The following is a 15541-nucleotide window of genomic DNA, read 5'->3' on the forward strand; positions in this document are numbered from 1 at the left end:
TCCTTGCCCTCACAGTGAGCCACAGTTGACCCCTGTCTCCCCAGGAGACTCTCCAAGACCCACAGGTAGGTCTGGCCCAGGATCCTATGGAGTCACTGCTTTGCCCTTGGTCCCAGTGCACGTGAAAACTTATGTGCGCCCTCCAAGGGTGGAGTCTCAGCTTCCCCCAGTTCTGTGGAACTCCTACACTTAAGCCCTGTTGGCCTTCAAAGCCAAATGTTCTGGGGGCTCCCCTTCCCAATGCCAGACCCCCAGGCTGGGGCGCCTGATGTGCTCAGAACTCTCACTCCTGTGGGGGAAACTCTGTGATGTACTTATTTTCCAGTTTGTGGGTCACCCACTCAGCAGTTATGGGATTTGATTAAATTTTGAAAGTGCCCCTGCTACCATCTCACTGTGGCTTCTTCTTTGTCTCTGTGTGTAGACTATCTTTTTGGTAGGTTCAAATCTCTTTTGTTGATGGTTGTTCAGCAGTTAGTTATGATTTTGGTGTTTTCATGAGAGGAGGTGAGCTCAAATCCTTCTACTCTGCCATCTTACTGCTCCAGAAGCCTGAGGGTCAGTGTGATATAATGGCAAGCGTACTCTATTTGGAGACTTGGGGCCAAGTCTAGGCTTCCTTTTTACTTTCTCTCTGGCCCCGGGTAAGTCATTTAATTTCTCTGGATCTTCCTCCAGTCTTAAAATATCACTGACTCTAAACAAAGAACTTTGGGTTGTGCACGCCCAAGCATGGCCACACAGCCTGGGCCTCCTCTTTGCTCCCCAAGGAGCAGTCACTACCTGCTCTGAAGGAAACTGGTACCAGGCCTGGCAATTTCTTAAAATAAGACAATGATGAAGGTTGACACATTGTTTGACACTTCCTTTCATGAAAGATTTCGCTTTAGCATGCAAGGCTGTTTGATAGCATTTTACCCACTGTAGAATTTCTTTCAAAATTGGAGTTAATCTCTGCAACCCTGCTGCTGCTTTATCAACTAAGCATTTGTAATGTTCTAAATCCTTTATGCTAATTTCAACAATCTTCACAGCATCTTCACCAAGAGTAGTTTCTATCTCAAGAAACCACTCTCTTTGCTAATCCATAAGAAGCATCTCCTCATCTGTTGAAGTTTTATCATGAGATTGAAGAAATTTAGTCGCATCTTCAACCTCAACTTCTAATTCTAGTTGTCTTGCTATTTCTACCACCTCTGTAGTTCCTTCCTCTGCTAATGTCTTAAACCCCTCAAAGTCATCCATGAGGGCTGGAATTAACTCCTTCCAAAATCCTGTTAGTGTTGATATTTTGACTTCTTCCCATGAATCACAAATGTTCTTACTGGCATCTAGAATGGTGAATCCTTTCCAGAAGCTTTTCCATTTACTTCGCCCAAATCCATCAGAGGAATTGCTATTGATGGCAGCTATAGCCTTATGAAATGTATTTCTTAAATAATAAGACTTGAAAGTCAAAATTATACCTTGATCCATGTGCTGCAGAATGAAAGTTATGTTAGCAGGCATGAAAACAACATCAATCTCATTGTACACCTCCATCTGACCTCTTGGGTGACCAGGTGCCCTGTCAATGTGCAGTCATATTTTGAAAGAAATGTTTTTTCTGAGCAATAGTTCTCAACAGTGGGCTTAAAATATTCAGTAAACCATGTTGTAAACAAATGTGCTGTCATCCAGTTTTGCTGTTCCATTTATAGAACATAGGAAGAGTAAACTAAGCATCATTCTTAAAGACCCTAGGATTTTTGGAATGGTAAATGAGCACAGGTTTCAAGTTAAAGCTACCAGGTACATTAGCCCCTAACAAGAAAGTCAGCCTGTCCTTTGAAGCTTTGAAGCCAGGCATTCACTTCTCCTCTCTAGCTATGCAAGTCCTAGATGACATCTTCTTCCAATAGAAGGCTGTTTCATCTGCATTGAAAATCTGTTGTTTAGTGTAGCCACCTTCATTAATTATCTTAGCTAGATCTTCTAGATAACTTGCTGCAGCTTCTACATCAGCACTTGCTGCTTCACCTTGCACTTTTCCTTAAACCTCATTAACCAAGCGCTGCTAGTTTCCAACTTTTCTTCTTCAGCTTCCTCACCTCTCTCAGCATTCACAGAATTGAAGAGAGTTAAGGCCTTGCTCTTGATTAGGCTTTGGCTTAAGGGAATGTTGTGGCTGTTTTGATCTTCTATCCAAACCACTACAACTTTCTCCATCTCAGCATTAAGACTGTTTCACTTGCTTGTCATTCATGTGTTTACTGGAGTAGCACTTTTAATTTCCTTCAAAAACTTTTCCTTTGCATTCAAAACTTGGCTAACTGCTTGGTGTAAGAGGCCTAGTTTGTTTCGATATGCCTTCTTCACTAAGTGTAATCATTTCTAGCTTTTGATTTAACGTGAGAGATATGTGACTCTTCCCTTCACTTGAACATTTAGAGGCCATTGTAGGGTTATTAACTGGCCTAAATTCAACATCCTTGTGTCTCAAGGATTAGGGAAGCCTAAGGAGAGGGAAAGAGACAGGGGAACAGGCTGTCGATGGAGCAGTGAGAAAACACACAACATTTATAGATTGCTTGCCACCTTATATATGTGCAGTTCCTGGCACTCTAAACAATTACAATAGTAACATCACAGCTCACCATAACAAATGAATAATGAAAAAGTATTACAATTTACTTTGTGAGAATTGCCAAAATGTGATGCAGAGACACGAAGTGAGCAAATGCTATTGGAAAAAATGGTGCCAATAGACTAACTTGACACAAGGTTGCCACAAAACTTCAATTTGTAAAAAAATGGAATATCTGCAATGAACAGTAAAGTGAAGCACAAGAAAATGTAGTATTCCTGTATAGTTAGTACACTTAATTGTGTAGTATATATACATATAGTACACCCAGTGAGTATATGAAAAGTCTCTTCCTACACGATATAATCTGAGAGTAGGAATAGTTATCAGGGTTTGAACATAGACATAAATATAGAGAAGAATATTTTGAAAATAAGATCAAACTGTGGTTTGAGTGTTTTGTTTGGTATGATTATTTTTGTTGTTGTTGTTAATTTGTACATACATATAAGAATGTATAGAAGAAAAGATACAGGACCTTAGCTTCTCTGTTAGGTTTATCCCAATCCAAAATCTGATTTGATTTATAATTCATTGAAAGAAAATTTTAACTACAATTATATGTTGATTAAACTCTCTGTGTGAAGTGTCAAACACATAAACATATTTCATTTGCAACTGCAATATAATGAAGCTTCAATTTTGTCAGAGAAGTATTGGCTTTATTTTCCAAGAATTTATTGATAAAAAGAAATCTAATTTCACATTTTAATTTAATATTTCACTTTTACACAGAAATACTCAGAATAAAGAAGCAAACACTCTATAAGATAATAATTGCATTATATAAAAAATGTTTCATTGTTTTGAATATTTTAAAAACAGTAGCACTGTTGTAACAGAATGTCCATTCTAAATGTCTGACTGGTGTGACATTAACAAACAAGTCAAACTCTAGAAGAGTATTTATTTTCAAGTACACTATTTCTATTTTTTGATGTATAGATTTTGTTAATAAAAAAATGGAGGGGGGCTTCCCTGGTGGCACAGTGGTTGAGAGTCCGCCTGCCGATGCAGGGGACACGGGTTTGTGCCCCGGTCCGGGAAGATCCCACATGCCACAGGGTGGCTGGGCCCGTGAGCTGTGGCCACTGAGCTTGCACGTTGGGAGCCTGTGCTCCGCAATGGGAGAGGCACAACAGTGAGAGGCCCGCGTATCGCAAAAAAAAAAAAAAAAAAAAAAAAAAAAAAGAGGAAATCACTCAGAATCTTCACTTAGCCCAGAATGAAAATAATTTAATTTCTTTATCTAAATCTGGTTATAAAAATGTAAGATTACATTTCAAGAGATAACATATACATCCTCCAGGATGAGGTAAGTCTGATTTTTGTATGCCCTTGCTAATGAGAACAGAATTGTAAAGGGTGACCAAGAAAACACAATATGAAGAAGATAAATATACGGTATGATAAAAATTAATAAATAATTCCCTCATGTGAGTTAGATCCATAACCAAGACCTGTGACCCTGAAGTCAGTGATGTGATTTGGACCTGGCTTCAAGGGATCCCACCATGGGGAAGGGCCTCCTGTATCCATTCTGGATGTTCACTGCACAACTGCCACACCATCCATTTATTGTTCATTAATTCATTCATTTACCCACTCATTTACATAACAAACAGGATTATTGAGTACAGGCCATCCTTTCCCTAGCTGCTGACGATACCAATGCTCCTGTCCTCGAGAAGTTCAACCAAGTGTAAGAGACATTGGCATGTGAATAACGAATATGAGAAATGTATACAGGATGGGACACTCAAATATATTTCGGGTGTAACAACAGAAAGATAGAATTGAAAAGGTAAATAGGGGGTTATAAAACAACCAAGATGAGGGAGAACACTCCAGGCTGAGGAAACAGCAGGTGTTAAGGCAAGACAAGCCGAAGTAAAACTGTCCCTCAGGCCAGACATGGAAAGATAGAGTCATGGTGTGAGAGGCCTTATACCTATTTTAATGTTATAACATGGGGTCTCCAACTTTATTAATTTTTTTATCATGGTAAAACATACAGAACATAAAATTTACCATGTTAACTATCTTTAAGTGCACAATTCAGCTTTAAGTACATTCACATTGTTGTGCAACCATCACCACCATCCATCTCCAGAACTTTTTCATCTTCCCAAACTGAAACTCTGGACCCATTAAACACTAACTCCCTACTCTCCTTTCCCCCCAGCCTCTGGCAACCACCATTCTACTTTTTGTCTCTATGTGTTTGACTATTCCAGGTACCTCTTTTAAGTGGAATCATATAATACTTGTACTTTTGTGTCTGGCTTATTTCACTTAGCATCATGTCTTCAAGATTCATCCTGTTGTAGCATGTGTCAAAATTTCATCCCAAACTGTTTTGTTCATGGGTCAGTTAAACTGTTTTGAGGAAGTACCTCCAATGCATGGGTAGTATTAATGTCTCACATACATGATAAAGAATACACAAAATAGATATTTTCAAAGGATAAGACTAAAAGATTAACTTATTTTTTTCTTTCATAATGAATTTTCTTGAAACCCCCCTCTGGGCTGCCTGTACCTCTCTTTGGACACTACTGCTAGAGAACATGGAAAAGCATTGCAGAATATTAAGCAGAGGAACAATATAGTTTGACACTATGACCCAGTTTTCCATCAGACATTCTCCTCCTGCTGTGTGCTCTATAGTTAGTGAGGAGGTGCAGGTTTCAAAGACTAGATAATTCAAATCATTAGGTTTGTATTTTTAGAGTGGAATGTTCTAGTGAATCTAAGTGTACCCCTCATTCATTGCAATTGCATATCATTCTAACTTCATTCCACATAAAACATTTTGTTGAAAAGCATAAAATAACACAGATACTGGAAAGCACTTACTGGTCACTGTTGATTTTAACATTGCAGGTGAATGTGCTGGTAGAATTTAAGGGTATCTTGATGTTTTGGAGTATTGTTCAAAATTGTATCAAAGTCAGCCTATTCCTTAAAAACAAACCACAAAAGAAGTACTACTAAAATCTGGGGTTAGAACAACAGAGACTGCATAGTGGTTGAAAAAGCATGGACCTTGGAGTCAAGTAGACCTCAGTATAACTCTGACGTTACCGCTTACTAGTTGCATAACGCTGGGCAAGTGTCTACACCTCTTGTAACCTTAATTTTATTATCTATACATATTTGACAATAACGTCTTAACAAAGTTGTTAAGAGCATGAAATGATGTAATGTACCCACATGCTTAGTATAGATGCTAGTTGGTATTAGTGTCATCTTTTTCAGCTATGATCCCCAGATGGGAAAACCAGTTTTATTACCTTGTTCCATGCACTAGGACATGTTTAATCCCTCTTTCTGGAATGCCCTCTTCCCCCCAGAAAAAGTCCAAACTGGATTTCAAGATTCAGGTTTCAGTGTCTCTTATTTTGACATTTTAGAGGTCCAATTAAGCTCTTTCTCATCACAATTCCTATATTGATTTACTTGTGTCTCTAATATATTAATAACCACTAATTTCAGGTCAGTGCTGTGATGAGCTGACCAGTTCCTCTTCAGGAAAAAAAGGACTTCTTGCCCCACTGCTGGGAGTGTCACCAGCAGACAGCTCCTTTTCAGAAATTATCTCAGATGAGAGCACCTCTCAGGTCATGTTCCCTTTCCAAGGTGGCCCCATCCAATAACCTGAAGGGTGATGATATAAGGGCCCAGGTTCTTCACAGCACTGTGACAAGTCCAAAGGATCATCTCATCTTTAGAACTTGCCTTAGAGTTGGCTAAGGCTTTCACTGAGACCAGATCACAGCTCAAGCTCTCTCTCTTTCTCCCTATATTCTGCCTGTCTCTTCTCTTCCCCAGGTGGTGATCATAAGAACATTCCCTAATAAACCTCCTGCACCCAAATTTCCACCTCAGAATCTGCAACCCAGGAACCCAAACTGTAGCCTTACCTCAGGCACTTATTGCTACAATTATTGGTTCACTGCCTGTCTCACTCCATAGGCTGGGTTCACTTCTGGTTACTTTTATATTCTCAGGATCTAGTTAATACCTGGTTGGTATTAACCAGGTATTAACTTGTTGGATAAATGCTTGTTGGATAAATTCATTAAAACTGAGATTTCATTTTCTTTGGCCAAGAAATTCTATTTTCTTGTTTAATTAAGTTTATTTATTTATATTCTCTACTTTTACAGAAAAAGAAGTTAGAGGAGTTAACTCAAAAATTGACTCCAATTAAATAGTGGGGAAATGGGAATGACAGAATTGTAAAAGCCAATATACCAATGATACAGATCAATATAGTTATAATGAGTCATTGAATAGTTTTAAATCATTGAGTAAGTAGTCTTTGAGCTGAGCATCTACCATATACCAGGCACTGCTTAAGTGTTAAAATAAGACTAATTCTCTACTCCCAAGGAAAATTATGTTCAAGTGGAAGAGAAGGGCAAAATAGAATAGAAAAGCATAATTCCAGAGAGCAACAGGTAGTATGAAGATCACTGAAGGGATTAGAAAATACCATCCCAAAATATACCTCTCTGGCATGTACTAAAATAACCCTTATATTCCATTAGTTTCCACCATATGTTTCCTGTTCACTTCCCCACAGTTTAATACCCTTAGCTCAAACCCCCTTTTCCTTTGTCTTGCCACATTTCCACAAGTTATCACTCTTTGTTAAAATGATATATAAGCCCCTGGGTCTAATTGCTTTGGGATTCTTGCTTCTTTCTATGAAACCCTCTGTGCCATGTACAAATATTAACATCAAATAAAATGTGCATGCTTTTTCTCCTGTTATTCTGTCTTTTGTAAGTTCTACTCACATGTCCCAACCACAGAACCTAAGAGGAGAAAGGAAAAGTATTTCCTCCTCTACACTGCTGTAGGTAGAATGGTCAGGAAGGACTCTCCCAGAATGTGAGCAGAGATCTCAGTGATGAGAATCCATACTTGCAGATATTTGGAGGAAAATATTTGGGGGTGGGAGGGAAGTAGCTAATAAAAGGCCAGGCATTAGGTACAAAACTGACTCTAAGTTTCAGGCAGCTAAATATATACACTAAATTGCTTGTTTTTATCTGGAAAGGGGACATATTCTAATTCTTAAGAAGAGCCAAAGTTTTTCCTTGAATGAAACTGGATGGCACTGAGAGTAGTAAACAATGTCTTCATCAACTATTTCACAACAAAGACAGAAGCAGAAATCTGTGCCAACTTTTATAGTGACACTGGAGACCTAACATTAAAAAGCATTCAGGAAAGACAATTTCTGTGAGGGGTACAATGGCTCAGCGTGCTTAGAGCAACAGCTAGATAACGTGACCTTTAGGTTTTCTTCTTTACGTAAGAGCTGGATGTCAGACAGTCAAGATTATATTTGCTCTCAAGGGCCTCAGTCCAGGTATCACAGAGTATTCATTTCTTCTCTGACTCATTAATCAAGAAAAAAATTGTTCAGAACAACCTGGGACAAAGGCTTTAATCATAACACTCTATTTTTCTGCTGCATTTAAGACTCACAATTTAGGATGACTTCATAGAATTCTATTGAAATATCACCTACCTAGATAAAGAACTACTTGTTTCCAGTATATAATTCCATTCTTTTCATTTGCAAATGTATACACCACCATCACCACCACCCATTGCTATAAAATAGGGTTTTCAGTTTTGTGGATGCATGTTAAGTTTTATTGAGATACCAATAAATGACAACAGGCATAAAATTAAGGAAATAGTGTCAAGGTATCCAAGGAAGTGGGAAATGGAGATGATTAAGCTATTACAATAGGGCAGGTTTGCTTAACCTAAATTTGTAATTTTGTTTCCTGACAATTAAACCAAAAAATAGCATTTATTAAACAGCAACAACACACCAGCAGAGGCATGTCACAATAATGCTAGAGAAAGAACATGAATTCCAAAGTAAAAAATTTAGCAGGTCGAGTTTTATCATAGTAGCAGAGGAATGTCATCACATCACAAAACATGTATTGCAACCCTCAAAGAAAGTGCTTTGACTTCTCATTACTAATATACCCTACAGATAAAATACCTACTAAGTCAATGAATGAGTTGCATTTAATTTTGTAAATATTTAAAGCACCTATGATCAAATCCAAGCTCTACCACCTGAAGGAGTTTAGGACATGCCACCCCCAAATTTGTTACTTTGGTACATTGATCATTTTGAGCTGAAAGCACTTGAAAAGCAGCAAATGAAGGGAGAGGCTTTCTCTGCACTCCCTTATTTGCCTAGAGACAGATCCTCCAAAAGGAGCTCAACCAGGGGACATTGACTCCTCTCACAGAACAGGAGACTAGAAGTAACACCACAGCCAGACAGACTTTGTCACCAACTATTACGTATCCCTGCGATTCTTCTAAGGGCCCATTATCTTTCCTAAAATTATTTACTCTCCCCTAAGTGGCCTACATTTCTCCTCTCCTTCTCCTATTAAGATAGTATATAAGCTCTCTAATCCTAACCTTTTTTGAGTTATTCACTTCTTTTTTCCTGTGATGCTCCCCGGCATGTAATATTCAAAATGAATACCCTTGTATACTTTTTCTCCTGTTAAGCTGCCTATTGTTTGTTTAGTTCATAGGCTCAGCTATTGAATGTAGGAGGGTAGAGGGAGAGTCATTTCTCCTTTATATACCTATTTTTTTCAACTATAAAACCCCAACTGAAAAGGTGTTGGGATCAAATAACAATGTGTGAAAGCCCCTGGCTGACACAGCTTCTGGCGGATGACAGTCACGATGTCTTTCCTTCCCTCCGCTTCCCTTCCTTTCCTCTTTCCACAACCTAGTATAAAAGGAAGGCTATATCCTGAATGTAGATAACAGTCATAAGTAGCCTCCTTTTTGGGCCTGGAGCAAGTGTATTAACAGAGGCTGCATACCTTATCTACATATTTAAAAGTTGTAAGTCAAGCTGGCAAACTGTTAAATAAAATATGTTATATCCTTCCATCTTGATAAATATACCTTCATAACAATCTGGAAAGCCATGTTCAAGATTAGATCTCTCAGGTCCCTCAGAGTTTCATGTCAAAATTTAGCAGGAGGCCCTTTTCATGCCAAAATTTAGCAGGAGGCCCTGGGCACAATCCCTCTCCCCAGTCATGAGGCCTGTATCCCTACCCTTCCCTCTACCAGCTCCTCCACCCACAAAGGGCCTGGTAGGCATGGTGTGAACACCCCAGCATGATTGAGCTCCAGACACACCTCCATAACCAACTGGCCCTGGAGCCAAAGGGTGTGCCCACCAGCAACCACAGTCTGACCTAAGGAGAAAGGGATTGGGAAGAGGTCCCAACAGGCCTTGGTGGCAGTGATTAGGGCCAGTTGAACAGAAAATTCCATGGTCCCAGATGCCCTGAACTTAGTCTAGAAATGAGGTTAAGGATCGCAGGCAGCCAGGAACCTTGGCCCCAAGGACTCCTCACCTGCTTGGTGGAGAGGGGGCCACAGGGGGCGCTCTAAAGCTCCACCTGAAGCCAAGTCTTGCCTGGTGCTCAGGGTGATACTGCTGACAAGTTTAGCAATTCTTGCAATAATCCACCATCACCAGGAAATCAATATACACAAAAATACTGAAGTTAATATGATTAGGGTATCAAGAAAAAGTAATTCTATAAAAAGACCATTTTCCCTTTTCCTGTATCAACAGAAGCAAAGATGAATGTAGCTTGAGTGCTTTTCTCTCACTCATCTTTTTCCCAACTATATCACTATCTTAAGGTTCATTTCTATCTGTGCTTAGCACATCTGAATTTTCCCTCTCCCTCTTCCTCTCCTTCCTTTCTTCCATTAGCTCATCCCTCCCTCTTGATTTCTCATTTTGTGTTTTGATAAACCCATCATTTTTATGGACAAAAAATAGAATTAGAAGCTGTGTTTGCTACCTTTAAAAAAGTTATATCTAGAGGTACATCAGTTAAATATGGAAGGAATAAATTTTCCCATCACAATGTGGTAGTAGTGAGATAGCTCAAACTTTCTTGATTTCTGGGACTCACTTTATTTGATCCAATGTGTCCTCTAAAAACTGCAAAATACTCTTACTGGAAAAGAAAGAAAGTAAAATATCATTCTTCTTTTGGGTTTCTATGCATGCAACGAGAGAGAAGTTAATTAGCTTCAACAGTGCCTTTACACTGTTAACGGTCACATTACTGATCCAAGTACTTCCCATTTCACTAAAGGCAGGTAAAGGAGTTACTTTTACAGTACTCAAAGAACAGGCAGGAACAAAAAGGACTCATAGCACCAGGAGAGAACCATGCACGAACAACTGGACAATTACTTTTATTCCACCCTGCATTACCCCTTGAACAAAAATCACCAAATCTTCCAGTGTTAACAGCTCATCCTCCTTACTTACAGATTAGTTTGTATTATTAAAAATCATTACAAATTAACTGTTCCCATAATCTGACCAAGTCTAACTTCATCTTTGAGCCATTTGTCCTCATACTGCAAAATATCTTATTCTATATAAAGTCCATGCAGGAGAGTGGTTCATTTATTGTCACCATAGTGAGAACATTTCAGGATTTCATAAAAACAACCAATCAATCCTTTCATAATGAAAATGATATGATAGCCTTTGCAAAAAAGAAAATATCGCAGACCTAACATGAATTGGAGATGTGATTTTTTGTTGTTGTGTTATCTGCAGCTGTGAGGATATTTAACCCACCCACTCTCACTCTTTCCCCTGACACTAGCAAAAATATGCATTGGCCAAAAAATTAACCAGAAGCTTAGCGTGGCCATAGAGGATAAAAGTAACTGACCAACTATCTTAGTCGATTTGGGCTGCTGTTAACAAAAATACCATAAATGAGGTGGCTTAAACAACAAACACTTGTTTTTCACAGTTTTTGCAGTTGAGAAGTCTAAGATCAAAGTTCAAGGTGCTGGTAAGGACCCCCTTCCTGGTGGACAGATGTCAGAATTTTCAAATCCTCACATGGCAGGGAGCAGAGAGGGAGGAAACAAGATCTCTCGTGTCTTATGAGGGCACTAATCCTATTCATGTGTGCTGGCCACGATTCCAAGGGCAAAGATGGAACAGTTAACGAGAAAGATAGGGTGCCTTTCATGGACTGGTGGGGGTGGGCGTGAGAGATGGGAGGGGAAATGGGTCGATAGTAGACAATAAATAAGGAAACAAACAACATAATTTCAGACAGAGATAAGCCCAGTGAAGATGTTAAAATACCCTTCTCTCCCCATTCTGCACCGCCACCCCATCCCCACTTATCGTCTCTGAACGACAATGTTTTCTGACAACCTCTCCGCCCAATCCTGAATAGACCATTTCCTCCTTCTGCAGATGCCCTGATCCCATGTCTACCTCTCGCCTGCACCTTTATTGTATTTGTTTACCTGTCTTATCTTTCCCTACGAGACTTCAGGCCCCTTTGGAGTAAAGGTCAGACACTTTTTCTTAATGATTTTGTAGTTGTTATTCCTGGCACATATTCTGGTTTTTGCTCACCGTATAACATATTCAATAAATGCCAATTAACTGAACAAACCTGTTGAAGGAATAAGGATGCCACTAACTGTAGCTAGCATTGAACTATTATTGTGCAACTTGAGGCTTAGTAGGAATGACTACATTGATGTGATCACAATCTTTTACAAAGATTTTATGATACTCTCATTAGAATCATGTTCTATTGTTTAATTTAGTAGCTCTCACCCCCGTACCATTTAAAAAATATTACAGCTTAGGATTCACATTACTAAAGCGATGTCCGTCAGAAATTGAATGAAACAGATAAACTGTATAGTTAAGAGGTGAGCCCAGGGACACCGAAGACAGGTGTAACATTTCCCAGAACCCTAGAGAACTTGCTTCCAGAGACAGAACAGTAAATTGTATTACTCAGATAGCAACACAGCACTGAAGGACAACCAACTAAATAATTTGAGGCTGCTTTCCAGTATTGGAAAGCACACTGTGACCTTAGGGCCATCTGTCTGAGGGCTCTAACTAGCTCAGGTCTTTATTCAGTGCCTCCCAGGGAACTGCCAGTTCCAAGGTAGGCAGAGGAAAAACTCTTGGCATTGCAATAATAAAGAGCCTCTTAAGGTGATTTAGGACTCATCTGCATGATAAAGGGTAGAGTACAGATGAGAGAGTGCAAACCACAGAACTGATTACTTCCAACATTAATGAGAAAATGCCTTCTATTGTTGCTAAACCAGTTACAGAAGAATCATACTAAAAGCTCTATTAGGCATTAGGTATCAGCCTTGGACTTTATTAAGAGTTACATCTTTAAAATGTTACTTATCAGGAGGCCAGCCTATCTTTACAGCTCTGATGTGCCCCTCTACACTCCTTGATGATTTTTCTCCAGCACAGTCAGGTCTAGGACCATGGATTAACTCCTGCGTCTTTCCTTCCACCTTCAGAGACAGGATCCAACAGAGCACAGGAAAACCACAAATCCAGTGGAGTACATAAGAAGCCTGAAGTCTTCTGCAAAGTAACCAACAAATATCTACTCTATTCTGTGGCCACAGACTTATTTTTTTTAAAGCTAAGTTTAGGAAGAGAATAGCAAAAAGTATTCCCATTTTTATTTTACTAATGGAAAATCTGGATCAAAAAGATGCTGAATTAGTGAATCTCGGAAAGAAGAAACATGTTATTAGGGATAAAGCAGTAGGCTTTTCCTGAATTTCTTATTTGTGGTCTCTTCATCAAAAGACAGAAAAGAGTTGAAACAGATTAGTAGATTAGTACATTTGGGCTAACACAAGGCAAGTCCTGTTCTAACATTATGGTACCCATCATTCCTAAAATTAAAAATAACTACTATTTATGGAGCACATGCCATGTGTCAGCCAATATTCTAGGTGTTTCATGTACTTATCTAATTTCATTCTCCCAATAACACTGTGTGGTAAGTATCATTATCCTATTTTCACAGATAGAGAAACTGAAGCTCAGAAATTTTAAGTAATTTGCTCAGTCTTATAGGTAGTAAATTGAAGAGCCAGGATTGGAAACCAAATATGCGTGACTTTAAAATTTGCATTTTTTCCAATTTATACGTGGCCTTGAGAAAATTAATTTCAAAGCTCAAATAATAACCCTTCCCCATTAAAAAAAAAACAATCTTTTAAGGACAAGACTTGACTTTGCATTTTAATCCTGAGCTATCAGGATTTTTAAAAAGCATTAACTCATAGTAGGAAGCTTTAAAGATTTAATTTAAATGCATTTAACTTACTTAATTTAATTAAGTTGCATCACTAAGTCCAAGCACATTTTTTGAGGAAAGAGACCTTCTAAGTACAAGCTTGTGCCATTGGTCTCTCTAGCCTCATTGTAGTTTTTCAATACGGAATGACAGCTCATGGTAGGATTATGAGGGCTTAAACACAGTGTGCCTCAAAGTGGGAGAGACAGGTTCTGGGGGATCACATAACAGGTACTGCAGTGGCTACTTAAAACGTTGCACAGCATCCACATCAAAATGACATTTACTAGAACAAATGACCTTTGAGAGAAAGGGAGAAGTAAAGGAGAGGGTGGATGGGAAGGGATAGCAATTCAGGGCCTGAAACAGGACATGTTATAATAACTGTGCCAATTATCTTACGACCATCACAAAATAACTGAAGTTATTTCCTCAACAGTCATTCAATCTAAGCGTGCTAAACATCTCTTACCGTATTTGCATGTTATACAATTCACTCTAAAGGAATGAACAGCTATGTGATTTTCAAGAAATCCTATTATACTATCCGATGACTATAACATCCCTTATTTTCCCAGACATAATTGTAGTTTCAGGCCCCTATTTAAGATAACCACAATCACAGTTCAGTACAATTACCTAGATAGATCTCCTGGTGTGACATCTCACACCTGTCTATTGAGATAAACTATCTTTTGTAGGTTTCTAAATCATTTGCTTTCTAGTGCTTCCCACATCTTAAATTGGGTGCAGGAGGGAGAAGGAAAGAGGGATGTAGCAGGAAAAAAAAAAGACATGGCAATATTAAGAATAATTCAGAATTGGCTTTTTTTTTTTTTTTGGTTTTTTTTGGTATGCGGGCCTCTCACTGCTGTGGCCTCTCCCATTGCAGAACACAGGCTCCCGATGCGCAGGCTCAGCGGCCATGGCTCACGGGCCCAGCCTCTCCGGGGCATGTGGGATCTTCCCGGACAGGGGCACGAACCCGTGTCCGCTGCATCGGCAGGCAGACTCTCAACCACTGCGCCACCAGGGAAGCCCCAGAATTGGCTTTTTAACTATGGAAGTACATAATAAATTTCTCCTACAATTTGTGAATTACATTTACTTTCATTTTCTTATTTTCTTACTTTCTTCCTTATAGAGGAAGGTAATGTTTGATTTTCTCCTCTGCCTTAATTGCTTCCTTTGCAAGTGGAAGAGTAAGAGGAGAAGATCTGGGAGGGCAGGAACCGGGGCCATGGCTTTCTTGTAGGTTACCTTGTAATTTCTGGTTGTACTCGGTCCTGTGAGACTGGCTCCTCGTCAAGGTACCAGAGTGGTCCCCAGGAACACTGCTCTCAACCACAGGGTCAGTCTTCCTTCTCTCCAGCATATAGAGCCTGGGCCTCGGGAAGGGCAGACTCTTCTTCCTGGTGCCCATAGTTTCTCTCCCGGGGGCTTCTTTGGGCTCCATCGGAGGCAGAGACCAGCTCTAGGGGCCAGCGGGCAATGGCTGGCTGCTAAAGGGCCTCAGGGTAAATGTTAAAGTCGCCAGCCTGAGGAGCTTAACTGCCCCCTTCTAACCAACCGGCTTCACTCCGGGGTTACCTAGCTGTGACTGCCACCTCCACGGAGTCCCAGGGCTCCACCCCTATGAGGTCATTCTTTTTTATACCTAGAATCCAACAGGGGAAGCTGCCACCTGTTACCTGAG

The 15541-nt window shown here is 39.6% G+C and overlaps 1 protein-coding gene across 1 annotated transcript in view; it reads right to left on the reverse strand.

Moving 5' to 3' along the window:
* ARHGEF38 (Rho guanine nucleotide exchange factor 38) overlaps positions 1-15307 on the reverse strand; it is a gene marked incomplete at its 3' end in the record, with an annotated part of 147797 nt that extends 132490 nt beyond the window's left edge. Inside the window, exon 1 of the mRNA XM_082610543.1 lies at positions 15106-15307. Within this exon, the coding sequence (XP_082466669.1) occupies positions 15106-15301 (196 nt within the window). The 5' untranslated portion in view covers positions 15302-15307. The remainder of the gene's footprint in view (positions 1-15105) is intronic.
* Between the last annotated feature and the right edge of the window lie 234 nt (positions 15308-15541).

This window comes from Mesoplodon mirus (assembly GCF_964341445.2).
Source record: "Mesoplodon mirus genome assembly, chromosome: 2".
In the NCBI taxonomy this organism is placed as follows: domain Eukaryota; kingdom Metazoa; phylum Chordata; class Mammalia; order Artiodactyla; family Ziphiidae; genus Mesoplodon; species Mesoplodon mirus.